We start from the raw sequence: 20,200 nt of genomic DNA, 5'->3' as shown, positions 1-20,200 counted from the left end.
TCGATCAGACATAGGGTTATCATTTAAATAAAACAAAGATTTTTCCTGAGAGAAAAACGGATTATTTTATTAGATTTTCGCTAAGCCTGAAACGAGAAGAGTCACTCGCGGCGGAAAAGCGCGCCTAATAATTTTACTTACAGATATTTCAGTATTAAAAGGTTAGTAAACACTCCGTTTGGTAGAAAACGGACAGCGTTTGAAGAGAAATCCCTATGAAAAAGAATTAAGCAAGGATATCCTGCTATACAGTGATGAAATGACACATTTAACAATGAAACATTTGCAAATAAAGTAAACAGCTATCCAAATCGAATAAGACGCCACAAAGTCTCATTACCAAAAATTAAAGACAAAAGACAAAAAAATGAAAACTGAAACTTTTCGGTGAGAAATGAACCGTTTTTTGAAATCCGCGATAAATAAAAACTGTTGTGTGCAATGACTTAATCGTGGTGCATTATCTGTCCAATAAATGCTAAAATATCGGCCAGGTAATAACCGTTTGGATTTTAGAGTGTTGTTATGGTTGCGGTTTACGGGTAAGCACCTTCTTAATTAAAGCTACTTGATTCTGTTTTACTGTTCTTGAGTATATCCCAAAGAAATATTTTTTAGGTTGCAAGTTTTGAATTCACGGTATAATTTTTTAAGGTATGCTATGTGGCTGAGTTAATCTCAAGACGTGGTCTCACAGTCCTTCCAAATTTGACAGCGTAGAAAACAGCTCAGCGGGAAGAAATGACAGTTTGTTTGAATAAAGAAACCTATGTAAACAGGTATCATGTAATGAGAGAAACATTTATTATACAATTATATGCAGCGCTCCCTACATAGTTTTAAGTTCCGTATCCATCTTGGTAGGTGTGATAGAATACATCGAATGAGTGAATTCTGAACATATCAAAGACTGCCTCACGAGGTTAGTTTAAGTAAAAAGTTTGCGTGCTCATTTTCATTACTGATTACTGCAAGGTAGATGTCTGACTTTAAAAAGAAATAAAATGATTATACCTCTCACTTTAACACTACAGAGATCACGAATGATTGTCTCTGGCATCAAAACGGCTCGAATCTGAGACACTCTCAAGGTGATATAAATGAACGCGCTACATGGAACATTTTTTTAAGTCAGAAGTAATTTCTGAATATGAAGAAGACTTTCAAGGAAATCGATTTTTAGACTAATTAGTTTTTAGACTTACAGCCACCGTAAATTTGTAAAGTTAGAAAACATTCTAACTGGAAGTTGTGTAAAGTTGCTGTAAACGATAAGCCTGTCAGTAAGGGGAAAACGTAAACAACGTGACTTTAAAACATACGTATTTAAACTGGCCCATCCACTTACAACCTGGTTGCTGGCGGTCTTTCTCTTTATCAAGACAGCACAGATAAGAGTCCCATAACTTTAACTTAAAGAATTTTCAAAAAACAGTAAACGCTGCTTATTTGTTAATTTGCTTGTGCCTTATGTGTTGTTATGTTTTTCATGCATTGCTTTGATCCTCGTCATCATCATCACCAGCAGGAACAGCAGCATCATTGTTGACACCGCCGCCATTGTTATTAAGATAATCCTTTCCTCCGCTTTATTATATTTCTAGCTCTGTGAGCGTGTCAGGGAAGATTTGAACCACAAATTAGCATCAAAGCGAAACTTCCAAGAATAGAAAATGGCGGTGAGATGGAATGAGCATTCTTGTTTTGATTTTTAAATTGAGGCCATTTCAAAACCCTTTTGATGTGACTTTTCCTGTTTGTTGCATCGTGCTTTTTACTTCGAAAGTCATTCATTAAACTTGTGAACCTTTGAAATGATTTTATTTTTTAGTTGGTCCAATCAGGATAAAGTAGCAGCCGTCATTGATATTGCATGTAACGGGCCTTCCCCCCAATTCCCTTAAAAAAAAAACATTTACTGTCTTTGGCGTTCTTCGGGTCTTAAAAAGTTTTTATTGACCAAACATTTTCGGTCAAGAAAGCGTGATATTAACGTAACCTTTATCCCACCATCTTGACTTCACGCTTGGCCAGTAATCCATATATAGATAAACACATTGTCGACATATAATCTCCTACTCAGTTTCAACGAAGGGCTAACGCTCGAACAGCAATAAACATAAATGAGGTTTACGATGAACGATTGATATTTTATACATGCCATTAATCATAGCTTATTGTTACACGTGAATATTGAAGACATAATTTTTATAAGATAATCTTACATTCTATTAACAAACGTTGGTGAGCATTTCATAACTTTAGCGGGTGACGCCACCATTTTCTCGCATGAAAGACTATTTCCCCATTCGTTGCCGCCAGTGGAATAGCAAGAAGGTCCACAATCTACGAAACACAGTGCAGTAAAGTTATTGTTTCGTTGTTCACAGATTTGAAAGGAAGACTGCACAGAAGTGAAATAACGTACTTACATGAAATCATCATAAATTGACAATACCACAATTGCTTTAGCTCTTTACTACTTCAATAAGTCAATAAATCAGTGTTTGGAGTTTTTAAAACTCCAAACACTGATTTATTTATTAAAAGGCGATACTCCTATTTAATGGAAAGCAACAAAGACTTTTATAAAACCAAAAACTTAAAAACAAGGCTTGGCAGGCCAAGGTGGTTTTTTCTATACAAATCACTTAGTTTGAAATGAGTCATAACTTTGCAGCCTTTAAACCAAAATTACTGAAACTTCCCTGAGTAGCAAGTTATTAAATATATTTTCAAGTGTCATAACGGCTTCAACAAACTTGACGAAACACTGGAAGTTATTTTTACATTAGGTATTAAAAGCGATTGACCATTATATTTTAACTTAAAATGAAGCTGTTTCGTGCAAATCACTTTATTCATGACATAAAAGTCGATCTGAAGCAAACCTACCCTTTAACGAAGCCCCATTTACACGACAGAAAAAGTTTGGCACGGCTCGGATAAAATTGGTACCCGTACCAAAAAAAATAGCACTGACAACGTGTTTACACGTACCTTTTTCTACCGTGCTAAACTACGTTAAATAATGTTTTGGTGCGGGTAAAAGGCTCAAAACCTTGGCCAGCGCCGGTACGCGATTTTGCCTTAGTGTGCATGCCGCTATTTCATTTAAACGTCACATACGAGTCGCGCATCTTTTCGCCTTGTTCCCAGAAAACTAGAAAAGAGTGAAGGTAAATGATTATTGTTCAAATGGCAGCAGTAAATGGCAGCAGTGATGGCTTGTACCTCCTCTATTAACTACGACGATTATTTATTTGTATTATTTTTTATTTTTTTTTGGGGGGGTGTGCCATTTTTTTATTTTTTTTTTTTTTTTATTTATTTTTTTTTTTTATTAAGGGTTTTTTTTATTTTTTAAAAAAAAAAAAAAAAAAAAAAAAAAAAAAAAAAAAAAAAAAAAAAAAAAAAAAAAAATAAATCTTCCCACCAAATTTATTATTTTATTTTATTCTTCTCGCATATTTGTATCAACTCCTTACACCATGTTCTTCCAAGGCAGAATTTCAGCTTTCGACTTTGGAAACTAACGATCACGAAATCAGGAGAAAGCGACCAAAGAAGGCTGCTGAAAGTCAGGCTAGTTCTTCCATGAATGTTCGTGAGATTTTCTTGGCAACTGTTTTTCTTCAAATATATGTCTAACACTTCGCCATGTCGATCAAATGAAATTTTTTGCAAATTTATTGAACGAAGTTTCATAAGAAAAGAGTTGGTTCAGCAGAGCTAATCGTTTACACTACACAATTTATTCGAGCCGGGTTAGATTTTCAGGAACGCGTACTAATTTTATCCGTGCTCGGACTACCTCGCGACTAGGTCCGAGCACGGGTAAAATTTTGGCTCGGCACGGGTGAGGCAAAGTCGTTTACACGACAAAATTTATCCGTGCCGAACCATTTTTTCTCGGTACCCGTACCATTTTCACCCGAGCCGTGCCAACAATTTTCCGTCGTGTAAATTGACTGATTTCGGGAGTACAGACCTAATGCACTCAATAGCGAGGCATTTGAGGCACTCTGCACTCAAAATGAGATCAAAATATTTCCATACAGACCGACTAAGCTCGGTTAAAAAGATTTTTATTATGTGACCAAACAGGAAAACTAAAATTAAGTTGAGTGCTTTTAACTACTGGTCAGGCAAAAACTTAGCGAGTTTGGTCTTCAGCTTATGTCTTGGCTGCATGTCTGAGCTGAACTTGGCAACGTTTGCTCATTCTCATTACTTTCTTTTGTTTTAAAGTTTACAGGCCCTTCCATTTAGCGGGTTTAGTAGAAGTAAGCTAATGTTTTTTTTTTTCTGTTTTCGTTTGACGGTAACTATCTAACTGCAAATGTAACAGCTACCTGCAGCTAGAGCGGTCTAGTAGATGCCGGTCAAGCTGAAAAAATCTAGAGCACGGGCAATATCGCTTTAACCAATCCAATTCCTAAATTCGGTGGTTCCCGTCCTTTTAAGACTTGTGAGAAAGCTTATATGAATTGTAATTCTTTCAGAAAGTCTCACCGTTAAAGATGACTAAGAAGTTTTTCACGTCAATTCCATGCTTGTTGGTGGCCACGCAAGTGTAGTTTCCCTCCTTGCGTAATATGATAGTTGCTGTGTCTGTGGTATTAGTCAGAGTGTAAGAGGTTCTGATCAGTGCTACGTATACTGGAGGACTTCCAGTGGCTGAACACGACAATTGAAAGCGGTATAGTGATCGCACAACGGTACCAGGTGATGTTATCTTGGGTAAAGCTAACAGAAATAAAAAATGGTAGAGTTTCAAGGGTGAAATATCGTAAAAAGGTATAGTCTGTGTTAATATTTATATAAGACAATAAAAATCATATTCCACTTTCTAAAGGTCTTCTGTTGATAGTTTTAGAGTCATTTTTGTCCGTTATGGTAACTTTTTTGTTTGTTGCTATCAAGTTCCGCTTTTTCTCGTCGATGCCACGAGAGGGAGGGAGCAGGAGACTTACCTCGATATATCAACAGTCACAGAGATAGACAAGCATGCAAACAGACAGACAAGCAAACAGACAGACATGTTCAGACAGACAGACTGACTGACTGACTAACTGACTAACTGACTAACTGACTGACTGACTGACTGACTGACTGACTGACTGACTGACTGACTGACTGACTGACTGACTGACTGACTGACTGACTGACTGACTGACTGAGTATTTGTTTTGGAGAACAATGTTTTTTTTTTTTCATTAAGGATTAATTTAGGTCTTTCCGAATTGTCTATTTTAAAAGAAGCAATATGCATTGTGATTGTACTTACCAAATGGAATGCCAGTGAGAGATATAGAAAATCCTTTACTTTCAAGACTGTAGTCTGAGTAAAATGTAATCACTGCGACGTCACCAGTCACGAGAACGTGTCGTCCAGTCTTCTGACCACAATACACGCCAAATGTTTTGTTCTTTTCATTTGTTATCTTTAAATGATCACAGCTAAGAGAGAAAGTGTGCGTTATAGTAAATATTAATCCCATGAAAATCTATCTTTTTCAAAATTTGAGGTGTTTGAGATATTATTGTATAAATCATATAATGTATGTTTATGCGGTTGATAAAACCAGAGTCAATTTTGTCAACAGCCCAAGGAAAAACAAAAAAACGAAGATTATGTCACAACATAATCTTATTTATGCGGCTCCATTAATTATTTTTGAAAAACAATTACTTACAAGCATGATGAACAGTCCTCCATTTCAAAATGATTGAAATCAATTTTCATTTCCATGCCACGTGGAATATTAACAGAATAAACGCAGTGCATATTTTGGGGATAGTTCTTTGGATACCAAGGACTTTTCAGCGAGTTGTTCACCACTGTTCCACATTCTAATACCAAAGCAAAAGGTTTGTTATTTTGTAAGATTCTTCGTCATTGTTTTAGACTCTTATGTGACTCACTTAACTGGGACATAGCCTTTCTCAATATGTAGACTAATGACTAATTTGCTACTTACTCTGTTTCAAAAGGTCTTTTCATTAACAGGAACTAAATACGACATATATAGTGCAAGCAACATGCTTTTGCCAAACCCAATATTAAATAACTCCTTGCCATGACGGTTGAAAAAGTGTATATGTTCTTGGTGCATATGAATTATAAATATTACATACCAGCCGGGACTTGTGTAGCATTTCCTGCAGTAAAAAAAAAAAACAAGTTTACGATCAATATGAATTAATGTTCAATTACCATTGATATCTTTCGAAACGTGACTCGTGTAATTAATCCTATCGTCGGTACCTCAAAGTCAATATCTTTCGGTGTTAAATGTTTGGTACTAAAATTACTTAACAATGAAAAGTCATCCGAGGTCACGGGTCTTGAACCAGTTACTCAGGTACAATCCCGAACTTGAATATAGAATATATATGTATAGAAAGCCCATAGCTTACTCTACAAGATGTCATATTTTTGTTAGCTGTGACGTTTCACGTATTAAAATTTCCGGGGGGGGAGAAAAGTTAATTTATTTTTTTTTTTTTTTATATTCCCCTTTTTTATATTAAAAAAAACCAGGGGGGGGGGCCCCCCCCCCCCCCCCCCCCCCTTCTTTGCGGGGTTTTTTTTTTTTTTTTTTTTTCAACAGCTAATCTTCATCTGTTAGGAGAGGAGTGAGCAGCGCGTTCGATGATGAGTAGATTCAAACGATCTTAATTGCAAATCGTTGTTTCAATTTTCAATTTTACTTTTTTAACAAATTGTAATAGTAAATCGGTGTTTTTATCTTGAAAAATCCTCAGTTATTTTCCAATGAAATACACACATTATTAGGCAGTTCAAACAGGCTGTTCGAGTATACTTCCACGTATTGGCCAATTGATTATTGTTACAGAATCTTCCTTTTTCACAAAGTAACGCTTATATGTATAAAAGCTCTTGCATATGCTTCAACGTTACCGAATTTGGCTTTGAAATTGGCCTTGAATTTTGATCTCGTCCAAAAAGGACAGTTTCCAGTACACCAAGATGGCTGAATAAAAAGAATAAATACGTATCTGTACAGGGGTATACGTAGTCTCACAAATACCGGCTGGAAAGTGTTTAAGCATAAAGTAAAACAACTCTCAGAGTCGTAAGCAGTTCATGTCTTCACTACTATTTGTGAATATTTACACTCTTTTTTTTTATAAGAATACAGTTTTTCCGCCCAGGCTGAATATTCTTATTTTTCTCCGTGCTGAAAAATTCTTATGAACATTCTTGAAATACCGTTTGACATTTCCGTTTTAGCGTTTGGGTATCAATACAAGGTTTGGTGTCCAGTCTGTATCATGTCCCGTACCTTCCTCCACCTGGCGTTTGGCTTTAAACAAAGCATTCCTCCAGAGATAAAGCGCGGAAATGAACCTGATTTTGTTTCAACTAAAAACTAATTCTTTTCAAATCTCCCTCGGTTTTATCTATATCTTAAATTCGCAAATTCACCTCGAATCTTATAAACTAGATTCTTATAAAATAAAAAGAGTGTATGCACCTTTAGTTTTCCAATTCAGCCGTCGAATAATTCGACTATTTTAGACGAGTGGACTGGAATATTTTGCTATCTGAGACTCGGATGAATCTTACAAGTTTGTTACACGCATGTTCAGTAATACTCACCAAGGGGAACAAAAGTGAACAACAACTGAAATCCTCTTTTTTCCAAAAAGAAGTCCGAATGGAACTTTAATACTGCGGATCCTCCAGTTACTAAAACAGCTTTTCCAGTCCTGTCGCGACAGAACACGCCAAATGTCTGGCTGTTCTCATTAGTAATCTTCAAATAGTCATCCCTTTATGGAAACAAAAAGTTGTTACACCTTTAAAATTGTTAACCAGTGTTAACAAAATATAGAAAATAATACTTACAAAAAAAGAAAGAATCATGCTGTCTAATATGAAAATAACACTTGTGGTTTTCTTTGAATAGGTAATGAGCACTTCTTGGGATAGGTAATGCCTGAGTGGTTCACTGACTGAAGTTTAAAAATGCTTACAGTGAATGCCTCTTAAGGCCAAAAGAACTGGGAATCATCAAATGTATAGTCATCCGGCATATCCAGAATTTTGTTTATAGTTAACGTTTACCGGTACTCACTTGCATGATGAAAGATACCCAACGTCAAAATCACGAAAGTCAATTTTCAGTGCCATGCCATCTGGAATTGGTACTACGTAATTACAATCCATACTGCTTGGGTAGTTGTTTGGATATCCAGGACTTGTAAGTACATTGTTTACTACTGAGCCACATCCTGATAAAGAAATTAAAAATATATATTTCTAAGCCTTTACGTAACAATTCATAATTAAGTGTTAAGCGCAATTTAAACGCTGAATTTTTTTAATGGCCTCAACGTCTTTTTTTATAAGTATAACTACCATAGTGACTGAAACAAGTTTTCCCAAAAACACTGTTACATAACAAGATCAACGGCACACAAAATAGTTTAGAAAAAGCTCCTTTTTATAACAAACTACAATTGTGTATTGCTGAAAATTATTCAAAAAGTTTAGTTAAAATTAAATTTCCCACGGCAAACTGTCGTATTCTAATGAGCGTACAACCAATTTGATATTATTATCCATGGCCACGCGGGAGAGATGACTGCCCTGTGCCCTGCTTCCTCTGAGGTTAAGTGAATCTTTACCTTGTATGGCGACAGCGCCGTGCTTTTCATTCCACAGTAACAGTAGGAAAAGTAATTTCATGGTGAAGAACTGTTTTTCGTCCAAAATTGCACACATGGCAAAATGACCCAGCTGCATCTTCTTCCTGAAAGGACAGATTATTATGACATCAGCTGATAAATAAATAAATGAATAAATAAATAAATATTTTGTTATTTTAAAAGTATATCTAGTGAGTCTTGAAAATTACAATAGAAAGGTTTAGCAACCACGATGGCAACTCCGACGGCAACGTCGATTTAAAAGTGAATATATATTTTACTTAAAAGTCTCGTGATTATCTCTGTTTCAGAACTATCCTCGGCTAAATGTGTGAACCCAGCGTTCATTTGAAAATAGAAACCTAAAACATTCGCCGCTGTGGTCCACGTTTTCACCATAATGTAGCATTTGGCCATTTCACGTTGTTTTTTCGAAATTGGATTTCCTTTGCTAAAGTAAAATTAGATAAAAAAAAAAAAAAAAAAAAGGAAAAGATATACAAAGAGAATCACTGCCGCATGACTCGTTATCAGCGTGACAAGTGTGTCAAGATCATGAAGTTTCTGACTTTCTGTGAAGCTTAACCATATTTTAATTTTAGCGCATTTAATAAGTCGTTGCATGATGCCCTATGCAGTACCTATAATTTTTTCTATCCTATCAACTTGCTTCCTGGCGGGGGTCTTAAAGCGTGATCCAAAACCTCGAAATCTCGAAAAAGCAATGTGTAATTAAACTCACCTTAGGAAAATTACATATGAAACGTTTTATCTTTCAGTTTGTTTTGTTCCGTGTTCTTTTTTTTAAATATCTTTTGTGGTATTCAGTCAGAGACCTCTTTTTAATATTCTATCAAAGTTTTCTTTTCGCTGGTAATTCTCCAAAGGAATTAAAAAGGATACACATAATTTTAACTGATGGATGGCAGATGTTCAAGGAAATTTAATTTTCAAGCTGCCTAATCTTATTTTGGAAACGAAGCTGAGCCTTCCGATCAAGAACATTGACCCAAAATGTAGCAGAACTTGGTAAATATAAAATAAAATGGTATGTTCGACCTGTATTTCAGATTTAAAAGTTACCCACACCGTTTTTTTGTTTATCTGTTCATTTTTTTTTTTGTTTTTTTTTTCATAAAATCAAACAAAAAACTTTCTATTCTAATATATCCTGGGATTTTTATTATTTGTGGTAGTCTAAAACATATTTAACGACAGCTCGTGCTTGACAATGTTTCTTCAGTGTTGTGTTTTTTTTTATTATTTTAATAAAAAAAAAAAAAAAATTTATTGTAGAAAAAAAAAAAAAAAAATGAAAAAAAGAGAAATTCAAAAAATTTTTTTTAGAAAAGAGCTGCATAACTCATCTCATATAAACAAAAGAAAAAATAGAACAAAATTATTCCAAAAAAAACTTGAGAAGATCTATGCACCTCAAGATTATTACCACAAGAACGTGTGATTTTGTTTAAAATACTAAAAATATAAATGGCTAGTAGCAAAGAGGGGGAAAGTTGAAATATAAATGCAGATAAGCGTTTTTTTCTCTATTCATCCTTATAGGATAAATTGTGTAATTTTATCGCGAAAAGTGAAATATTGACTAAAAAATTAAACTTTCATTTTTACAGAGATTCTCTAAGTAAAATTTCTCCAGAAAACCCAAACAATGCATTCGACGTCAATTGTTATGAGTTCCCGACTATCAGATATGTAGGCAAGCTGATCTTTACAGTATATTCAAAATTAACAGTTGTTGCATTATTTTGGGAATCGCTTTGTTAAGCTTTTAAATCTTAGCGTCTTACCTTCAAGATGCCTTCTTGTTATATCGTTCTTGAAAGTCTTAGCCAGTAAAGATCAAGATGAGCGAAGGACAATCTTAGTTCACACTGTCTCGGCCATTATTTTAACGAGAACCGCCCCACCAAAAAACATCATTGCTACCGCTAAGTAAATAAGTAATTAAACCTATCTCATTTCACTGAGTGGTGCAAAAAGCAAGCGGGAGCCTAGTTATGATTTTTTATGAAGTCTCCCACTGCATATATTTCTACACAAACAGAGAAATATATATATATATATATATCATATATGGTTTCACACAATCGCAAGAGTGCTCTGTACGTATAAATGTAAACAAAATACAAATTAAAGATAGAAAGTGTTGGTTGACTGTTACTCGAATTTCACGCACAAAGCGTGATGGTCTCTAATGACCGCTTTGTGCGTGAAACTCGATTAACTGTCAACTTACAGCTTTTATTTTTCATTTGAATTTCGCTCTGCATGAATTTTTTTCTACGTAAATAGTTTACTGTTTCTTTACTGTAGTTGAAACGTCCCACAAAAGAAAGTGAATGCTACTTCTAACCCATTACACTGACCCGGGGACAAAAAGGAGGGGGGAGGCAAAAAATGATTTTTATAATGACCCCAATATGAATTTTTACAAAAACATGTTTCTGTTCCTTTACTATAACTGACGCATCCCAAAGAAAGAGGAATTTTTTCACTACACGAAAACAAAACAAGCTGTACTGGAGACCGGGTATTTATTAACTTTTTTTACTGTGGCTTTAATTTATTTCTTTTCTTATTCATAACGTTCTTTTTTGTTTTTGTTTTTACAGTGTGAGTTCAATAGGTAAGATTATAAATTGACTTCGTGTTAAAGTGACATTGCTCATAGTTGTCCTTCTCAAGTGACAGATGGGGACATGACAAATTTAAACAGATGCATTCTTAGGCAAATGAGAGAACGTTATTCAAATGTCCAAGCAAGTGACTTCAGAGTGCACACCTGCAACGAGGCTTTGAACAATTTCATTTCGTATTTTTGCCTTAAAGCTGTAAACTGTTCCCCCTTTAACATACTAATTGCACTGTAGTCGATAAAAGCAGCCTACTTTAAGGTGTATGAAATTAGCTTTTTAGAAATTTAAGTGGCGATGTCCTTTAAAGCGGACCATCGCATTTTGGGTCTTAAGGAAGTTTTCCTTCAAACTTTGCCCAGTGAACTATCTTGGTTTATAAGTAAATGTAACGGCATTAGTTTTTTGAAATACGTTAAAATGTTTTTTTCAGAGCCTATAACAGCCAAGGCGACTAAAAGGCTAAATTTTGATGGTCGCTACAACGAAAAACTGCACAAGTTGACGAGCTCGGCACACAAAAACCGTCGACCGCAGCAGAAAACTATTATAATCCCATGAAAGGTGGTCCTTAAAGGGTTGTGAAATCATGTTTGTTTTAATATTTTTTAAATTTTCAGGTTTGGAAAAATTTATGTCTCAACAACCGTCAGATCGCTTTTTATAAACATGCCAATGTACCCTGACTTTGCTGGCCTTTATTTTCCAAGTCCAGACCAGACCATTCTAAATTCCACCTGAATTCTACTAAATGGACGCCAGGGAGCACATAAATCTAAAAATACCTTGCACTTCTTACCTTCTTTTGTCACAGTGACTTCTAACTTTTCGTGTTTTAAGCGAATTTTTCACACACATTATGCAAATGAGGCTGTAAACCGAGCAACGGTTGTTTTTAACAAAAACGGTTTAATCGTTGACTTACAGCATTGCAAGTCAAAAATTCAAGTCATTTCACAGAACAATCACTTGCAAACGTTTTAAAATCGGTTAAAAACGGCGAATTATTCGTCCTGGAACTTTGAATTTGTTACGAATAAATTATGCAGTTTCGCTGTCTGCTAAACTTGGTCAGGTAAACTTACTAGTTGGAAAATTTCGACATTGTAGGTGAAAAATACAGGGATTTTTAAAGAAAGAAAACTTGCAAATGATATGAGTGGTTAAAATTGACGAATTAAGTGTCATTGTCAGAGTAAACCAGGCAATGCCAAAAGATGGGGGTCAGCCGATTTCCCTCATATTTTCAGCATTTAAAACCTATCAGATAAGATTAAGATTGGTGGCATTTAAATGATTTTCTGCCTTTTCAATCTTGAGATTGACCACCCCCTAGTTTTTGGCACAGAAAGTGCCAAAAATCCTCATAAAAAAGGCCAAATTCTCAGTACAGGAAACAGATCTTGCTTTTGCATTTCGCGCACAAAACTTTTTCTCAAAGTACATTAACTGGTTGTTGATGTTTTGCATGCTTAGAAACAACTTTCCAGTTCAACTGTAATTTTTACCATATTTTCTAAACTAGGTAGGTAGCTTGTGTCTTGCCACAGAGTGAATTTGGGGGATTTTCAAATTCAATTTTTTCAAAAGTGCGATAGTTTATTTTTTATTAAAAGCCATTTTATAACAGTCCATACCCTTCTTATTCGAAAACAAGAATTTATTGATTGGCACAATAAATTCTTTCTCCACAAATTTAGTTCAAAAATGGCTCTGATCGCTCTTATGGCTATTTTCCCGCCAAAATTAAATCACACTAAAATATCACATAACATCGATACAATTATATTTTGAAATGAAATAGTTGTATTTTAATTCATTGAAAGGAGTAGAAACTTCATTAAATGTGTTAATAATCGATTTCGAATTAACTATGTTAATTAACCCTCGGACGTACAAGGGGGGGGGAGGGTGGATGCCACCCCCCATGAGGTTTTTTCTAAATTTTGAAAAAACGATTTACTCTACAATGCTGAAACTTTCATTAGCTGTTCATTCATCCTTTGCGGAAATTTTGATATGTCAACGTGTGTCCGTGGTGTGTGACGTTGCCATGGCAACGTCATAAATACAAGCAGGTCTTGCCAAAAATCGTCATTTTTACCATTTTTCTTAATTTTTTTCCAGTTTTTTTAAAACAGAAGTGCAAGATGTGTTTATTTTTACATTCCGTAAGCATTCTGGCTTGATTTTGCATCAATTCCCGTAATTTCTGACTTTCTAAGAAAATGTTGAAATCCAAGATGGCGGATCCAAGATGGCGGCTCTAATGACGTCACAGCCAATTAAAATTATGTCATCTTATAGAGTACGCTGAGGGCTTTCTTCCAAGTTCAAAATAATTTCGCTACGCCTTAATATAACGAAAACTCCGTGGAGGGGTTCCATCCACCCCCCCCCCCCTTGTACGATGGTGGGGGTGTGAGCTGGCTTGTACGTCCGAGGGTTAAAGTAATGATACCGCAGTCCGTGCATAAATTCATGGTGTATTTCCTGCGAAAACTAAGTCGTCTGACGTAAGTATTGCTTCGATTTTCATAGTTTAGTTTGGTATGTCTTAAAAGCGAGATTATAAACGTAATATATAAGGCGGTCTTTGTAGTAATGATCCAAGGTACCAAAGAAAGAAACCACGAGTCGAGACGTTATTTCTCACGTTCACAACCCTTCTACCCGAGATGAGACAGCATCATTGAAGCGTGTCACGGCGTGGGAAAACAATATAGCTCCAAATGATTGAAGAAAAATATGACTTTTTACTGAATAATCAAGGCTTTTCGTCTTCAAAATGCAATCATCATCGTCATCATCATCAACACCGCCACCCCCACCATCATCATCATCATCATCATCATCATCATCAACAACAACAACAACAACAACAACAACAACAACATTATCATCATTATCTCCACAGGTGCCCCATGATCTATGATTGTTATTTTATTATAGGAAATGAAAGCTCAGATTTATGAACTTTATGGGCCATATTGCTGAACGTTGTGCTTCTGTGCAAATTTAGATGGGTGTTGGGATTACAGTCGTCTTAAGTGATAACTCAGAGACTCAAAGGACAGTGCAGAATGCATTATGGCCAAACAATCGACAGCATGATAATAATTTTCCAGGGTAATTTCGCTTGAGAATAAGTCAAATGAGTTCAAGGTTACAAGGTTTTTAACATGATACCTTTGTTTTTCTCTTAGACTGCTATGATGCGTTTAAGTCTAATTAAATTAACGCCACGGATTCTACAAGAATCATACCGCATTGTCTCCTTCAGCATTTAGAAAACGACCTAAAAAATTACAACTTTTCAGAACAGTGCACGAGCAGAGCACAAACTATGAATTACAAAGCATAAAATGTCGAAATTGCGACTTTTTCCCCGAAATTGTCGCTAAAAATTGCGGCTTTTCCCCGAAATTGTCGCTAAAGCATTTCGTGCGCCAGATCATGCTCTCGCCACGGTCTGGTGAACACGTCACACGCTCACTCAAGCATGAAATCGAGAAGCACGTAGTGTGAAGATTTCTTTCAAAAAATGTCGGAACCGTCACGAAAGCATGTTCAAACAACTTAAGAGGCAGAGGTTTTACAAAATAAAACGGAAATTAGTTCAACCGATGGAGAACAAATCAAAGGAAAGGAAGTGACGGATGTAATATGATACTGTTGTTTTTCTCGCAGATCGCTGTGATGCCTTTTAAGTTTAATTAAATTAACGCCACGGATTCTAAAGGAATTCTACCGCATTGAAAAGCACACCACGTTAGGCTTTAATACAAAATTTCTAAACACGTCCCTGTTATTTTAATTTTCGATAGCTTGAATTTCAGTTTGATATTGAAACAGCAAACGAGATACTTTTGTTTTTGTCAAAAACATGTAACATTACACTTTTGTTTTTGTCGAAAACGGATGTAACATGATGATATGGTAACGTGATTTATTTTCTGCAAACAAGGCGACATTGATTATAACACAGATATTATCAATTTATTATGAGATGCTAGATCACCTTTTCTAAGAAAACAGCATTGCCATATCAAGAATTATTTCACATGAACTACTATGACGCCTTAGTGTTAAATTCAATTAATTTGTGGTTTTAACTTGCCGCCACAGAGTCTACACGAATCCTTCTGCAGAAGAAACACGCAATGTTCGTGATGTAGACTGATCTGCGCATGCGTTTAGCACAAAGTATTTTGTTCCAGAAAGAATTGTACCACAAGGAGAGCATAGTGCTTTTTGAAACAAATATATACCTTGAGTTCTTCAATTGTAAATATTGTAAATATACTCCCCGTTTAACCACGGGCACACGGTCAGGTTCTCTCCATCCCCTCCCCCTTTACAGAAATAATTAATTAATTGATATTAATTAATTAATTGGTGATTAAAAGTTTACACCGCGTTAGCGGTTTAGTGGTTTAGGGGTTTAGCAGACGCCAACCCACCAAACCATCACAATAGTGCATTCTGCACTAAAAACGAGAATACAGTCCTCAACAACATATATCCAAAACAGAGATTTGTGCGTTTGTTGGTCAAATGAGAGTACATTAAATAATTAGCACACAATTTCATCAAGAGTGTTACGATAACAGTTGCTCTATAGCCAGATTGTATAAGCAATGGTATAAGGAAAAAATGCTTCCTATTACTAACGATTCTAGCATAAAAATTGCTCAGCTAAACTTCTACCTGTGTACGTCTACTTGGGTCTTGTATGCGTGTTTGTGTCTGTTTTGGTATGAAAAGAACTAAAGACTAACTTGAAAAGAGAGGAGCTCGAATTACAACCAGCGTGACAGTGTTGCATACATTACAAAGGTCATGCAAACACGGCGTGGGTCATTAATCTGTTTGCATTGATCTTTGTGCAGTGATAACAACAGGTATTTTTTCAAGGTCGCCAGTCGCATGCAGTCGCCTGTTACTTCTCTTTTAGTGTTCTGGACAGATGCTCATACCTGCCACTCTATCTACGGATAAGTCAAAGTGACCTGAACTGAATGAAGAAAGCTCCCTCAGTGATTTCTGAACTTCGAGATCGCCATCCTCGCTTGCCACTCACAACAAGACCTCGAGTAGTAGAGTAGTAAGCGAACTGTAACATCTTGTTTACAAGCATCTAACGGTAGAACAGTTGTACTATATTCGAGAAGACTTCAAGGTGATTCTTGTGAAGCTAACGAACAATTCATGCTTTATATAAGGGCCTGTTTACATGATTCCGGAATGACTTTCATTCCGGAACGAAACTCGTTCCGGAATGAAGTTCGTTCTGCATTTACATGACAGAGCCGATCGGTTCAACCAAAGGCATTTTCACGTGCGTGATTTTCGCGCGAGGTCAAAACAAGATGGTGCATGTTTCGCGCAAACATGTTTTTGTGCCCATTAATGACCGTATCTGCAATTTTAACGAGTAATTTGACCACAGAGCTGCTTCTTTGGGCTAAACAGTAAATGCTATTACGTTTTTCGCTCTGAATTCAAACTGTGGAGTCTGTACGCGGTTTCGCGAGTTGCGGCTTCATCTCGGAACGAAATTCGTTCTGTGTTTACATGATACCAGAATGAAATGTCATTCCAGAACGAAACTTTCATTCCGGAATGAAAACCGGAATGAACTCATTCCGGAATGACTTGACTTTCGTCTCGGTATCATGTAAACAGATACAGAGAAATGTATGGGGATGGAATGAACTCGTTCCGGAATGAAAGTCATTCCGGAATCATGTAAACAGGCCCTAAGAGTGTTTGTCCCGAATGAAACGTGATAGTATGAATTGAAACTGACAAAATTCCGTGTCGAACGTGAGAAATAACGTCTCGACTCGTGGTTTCTTTCTTTGGTACCTTGGATCATTACTACAAAGACCGCCTTATATATTACGTTTATAATCTCGCTTTTAAGACATACCAAACTAAACTATGAAAATCGAAGCAATGCTTACGCGACTTAGTTTTCGCAGGAAATACACCATGAATTTATGCACGGACTGCGGTATCTATTACTTTAACCCTCGGACGTACAAGCCAACTCACACCCCCACCATCGTACAAGGGGGGGGGGGGGTGGATGGAACCCTTCCACGGAGTTTTCGTTATATTAAGGCGTAGCGAAATTATTTTGAACTTGGAAGAAAGCCCTCAGCGTACTCTATAAGATGACATAATTTTAATTGGCTGTGACGTCATTAGAGCCGCCATCTTGGATCCGCCATCTTGGATTTCAACATTTTCTTAGAAAGTCAGAAAATAACGGGAATTGATGCAAAATCAAGCCAGAATGCTTACGGAATGTAAAAATAAACACATCTTGCACTTCTGTTTTAAAAAAACTGGAAAAAAATTAAGAAAAATGGTAAAAATGACGATTTTTGGCAAGACCTGCTTGTATTTATGACGTTGCCATGGCAACGTCACACACCACGGACACACGTTGACATATCAAAATTTCCGCAAAGGATGAATGAACAGCTAATGAAAGTTTCAGCATTGTAGAGTAAATCGCTTTTTCAAAATTTAGAAAAAACCTCATGGGGGGTGGCATCCACCCTCCCCCCCCCCCCTTGTACGTCCGAGGGTTAATTAACATAGTTAATTCGAAATCAATTATTAAAACATTTACTGAAGTTTCTACTCCTTTCAATGAATTAAAATACAACTATTTCATTTCAAAATATAATTGTATAGACGTTATGTGATATTTTAGTGTGATTTAATTTTGGCGGGAAAATAGCCATAAGAGCGATCAGAGCCATTTTTGAACTAAATTCGTGGAGAAAGAATTTATTGTGCCAATCAATAAATTCTTGTTTTCGAATAAGAAGGGTATGGACTGTTATAAAATGGCTTTTAATAAAAAATAAACTATCGCACTTTTGAAAAAATTGAATTTGAAAATCCCCCAAATTCACTCTGTGGCAAGACACAAGCTACCTACCTAGTTTAGAAAATATAGTAAAAATTACAGTTGAACTGGAAAAGTGTTTCTAAACATGTAAAACATCAACAACCAATTAATTTACCTTGAGAAAAAGTTTTGTGCACGAAATGCAAAAGGAAGATCTGTTTCCTGTACTGAGAATTTGGCCTTTTTTATGAGGATTTTTGGCACTTTCTGTGCCAAAAACTAGGGGGGTGGTCAATCTCAAGATTGAAAAGGCAGAAAATCATTTAAATGCCACCAATCTTAATCTTATCTGATAGGTTTTAAATGCTGAAAATATGAGGGAAATCGGCTGACCCCCATCTTTTGGCATTGCCTGGTTTACTCTGACAATGACACTTAAGTTGTCTTGAACTTTGCATGCTTTTAAGACAAATGTCACAATTGATTTGCAAAATGTGTTGTCTGCTGAACTTTGACCGATGTTTTCAAACAAACCGTTCTAACTTTTTGGAACTCGCTGTTTTTCATTTAAAAAGGGAAGAACAAATAAGTTCTTACTAAATTTGAAAGCATTCAAGGTGTAATATTTGAAAATTCCTTCAGTTTTAACTGGTCTAACAAGTTGGAGTGTTGTAACTCTTGAAATAAACAATTTGTGATCTTGTATTTTAGTTGACATGTTTTGTTGCCACTTTATAAAGTTGCAGTTTTAGTTAGTTAATCTGTTGTTCAAAGTCACTTTCATAATCTTGTTTTGCATAAAGCAGCAATCATTTTTCCTAGCCAGAATTTCCGCGGTCTTTATGATCACTTTCTTCCTTAAGCTTCCTTAGCGCTTTACAACTTTATTTGCGTGACTTTTCGTGTTTCATGCAAACAAGATTTGCGTCGGCAAAACCCGACGGTTCGTACCGTCAAAATTCTATTGCCACAATTCACGTTACTAGCTGTAAGGATGCCCAAAGACATTTGAAATTGTCATTCTGTAACTAGTTTTATTCATAGTTTAGTGTATAGTGTGGTATAATGGCACAAATTTTTAAATAAATGTTAGAGACAGTTCTCGGGTAAGTATTGTCACTGTGATAATGTAATTAGTTTGAGCCAAAGTTTTGTAATTGGCTCCAAAAATAAAATTTCAAAACATGATGTCGAGCTTTTTGTCGCAAACGGGAAAGTGTGGCGATTCACGAGGCGTTTCAGGTCTTTTTCTGCTTGCTTCAGTGCGATGAATCGATAGACAGCCACCTCGCTATTATACATTTATCGCGAGAGGACATCACAGAATGGCAAATTATCTTAGCCAGAGCTGGCTTTTTCGATTAAGAGGAGTCGGTTGTCGCAAAAATGACCGTGTGCGCCAAGCATAGGCACACATTTGGAAAGTTCTGGCGCCCAAGAACAGCTTGCCTATATCCAGCGCACCAAGGACGTCCACGAAGAAACCAGTAGGGGCCAAAGAGCCGATATTCCGTAAATCTGGAAATGTCAAAGGCTATTCAGAAGGTGTACGGTGTTTTTGTTCAAGTCGGATCCGGTGCGTAGAGAGTTACCATACAGTGCCGTAGCAAGGGGAGGGGCCGGGGGGGGCGTGCCCCCCCAGTTTTTTCCCAAAAAGTAAAACAAACCTGTATAAAATGTTGAAAATACAATTTTATCTGCCGAGAGGTTTGAAACAATAAACATTTGTACTTCTTTTCATTTTTTTTAACGTATGTAGGGTGATGCACAACAATATTAAACAGCCAAAAACTAAAACAAACCAGAAATCGTGACAACAATGTGAAAAAATGTCTCAAAAATGTCACAAATTCGCAATATGCGTAAATCACAGATAGCTTTTGGAGAGCGCTGGAAATAGCATTTTCAAGCCTCTAGATTTCAAAATTTTCTGGGAGGGCATGCCCCCACACCCCCTAGCGGCTCGCGCCTCCAGCGCTCGCGTGCCGTTATT

General features: G+C 36.2%; 2 protein-coding genes across 2 annotated transcripts in view; one reads left to right on the top strand and one right to left on the bottom strand.

The window, feature by feature from the left end:
- Positions 1-20,200, top strand: part of LOC144653189 (uncharacterized) — a 467,538-nt gene that overhangs the window by 339,025 nt on the left and 108,313 nt on the right. The gene's annotated exons all lie outside the window — the stretch shown is intronic.
- Positions 1,848-10,582, bottom strand: LOC144653179 (CUB domain-containing protein 2-like). The gene is made up of 9 exons (XM_078513121.1): positions 10,491-10,582; positions 8,662-8,786; positions 8,109-8,265; positions 7,631-7,803; positions 6,142-6,165; positions 5,700-5,856; positions 5,291-5,463; positions 4,516-4,749; positions 1,848-2,346 (listed from the first exon to the last, which is right to left on the bottom strand). The coding sequence occupies exons 2-9, from the start codon at positions 8,777-8,779 to the stop codon at positions 2,222-2,224; spliced, it is 1,161 nt and encodes a 386-aa protein (XP_078369247.1). The 5' UTR covers positions 8,780-8,786; positions 10,491-10,582; the 3' UTR covers positions 1,848-2,221.

Source organism: Oculina patagonica, chromosome 5 (genome assembly GCF_052425735.1).
Source record: "Oculina patagonica isolate OP01 chromosome 5, crgOcupat, whole genome shotgun sequence".
Taxonomy (NCBI): Eukaryota; Metazoa; Cnidaria; class Anthozoa; order Scleractinia; family Oculinidae; genus Oculina; species Oculina patagonica.
This window is presented reverse-complemented; position numbering and strand designations above follow the sequence as displayed.

Bases quoted from the DNA above. Each gene is read 5' to 3' on its own strand.
- LOC144653179 (XM_078513121.1), bottom strand. From the start codon at position 8,779: ATGCAGCTGGGTCATTTTGCCATGTGTGCAATTTTGGACGAAAAACAG. The intron at 8,266-8,661 runs GTAAAGATTCAC...TTTCTTTATCAG, and splicing joins CGGCGCTGTCGCCATACAAG to GATGTGGCTCAGTAGTAAAC. The intron at 5,464-5,699 runs GTAAGTAATTGT...TTTCTCTCTTAG, and splicing joins GAGGACTGTTCATCATGCTT to CTGTGATCATTTAAAGATAA.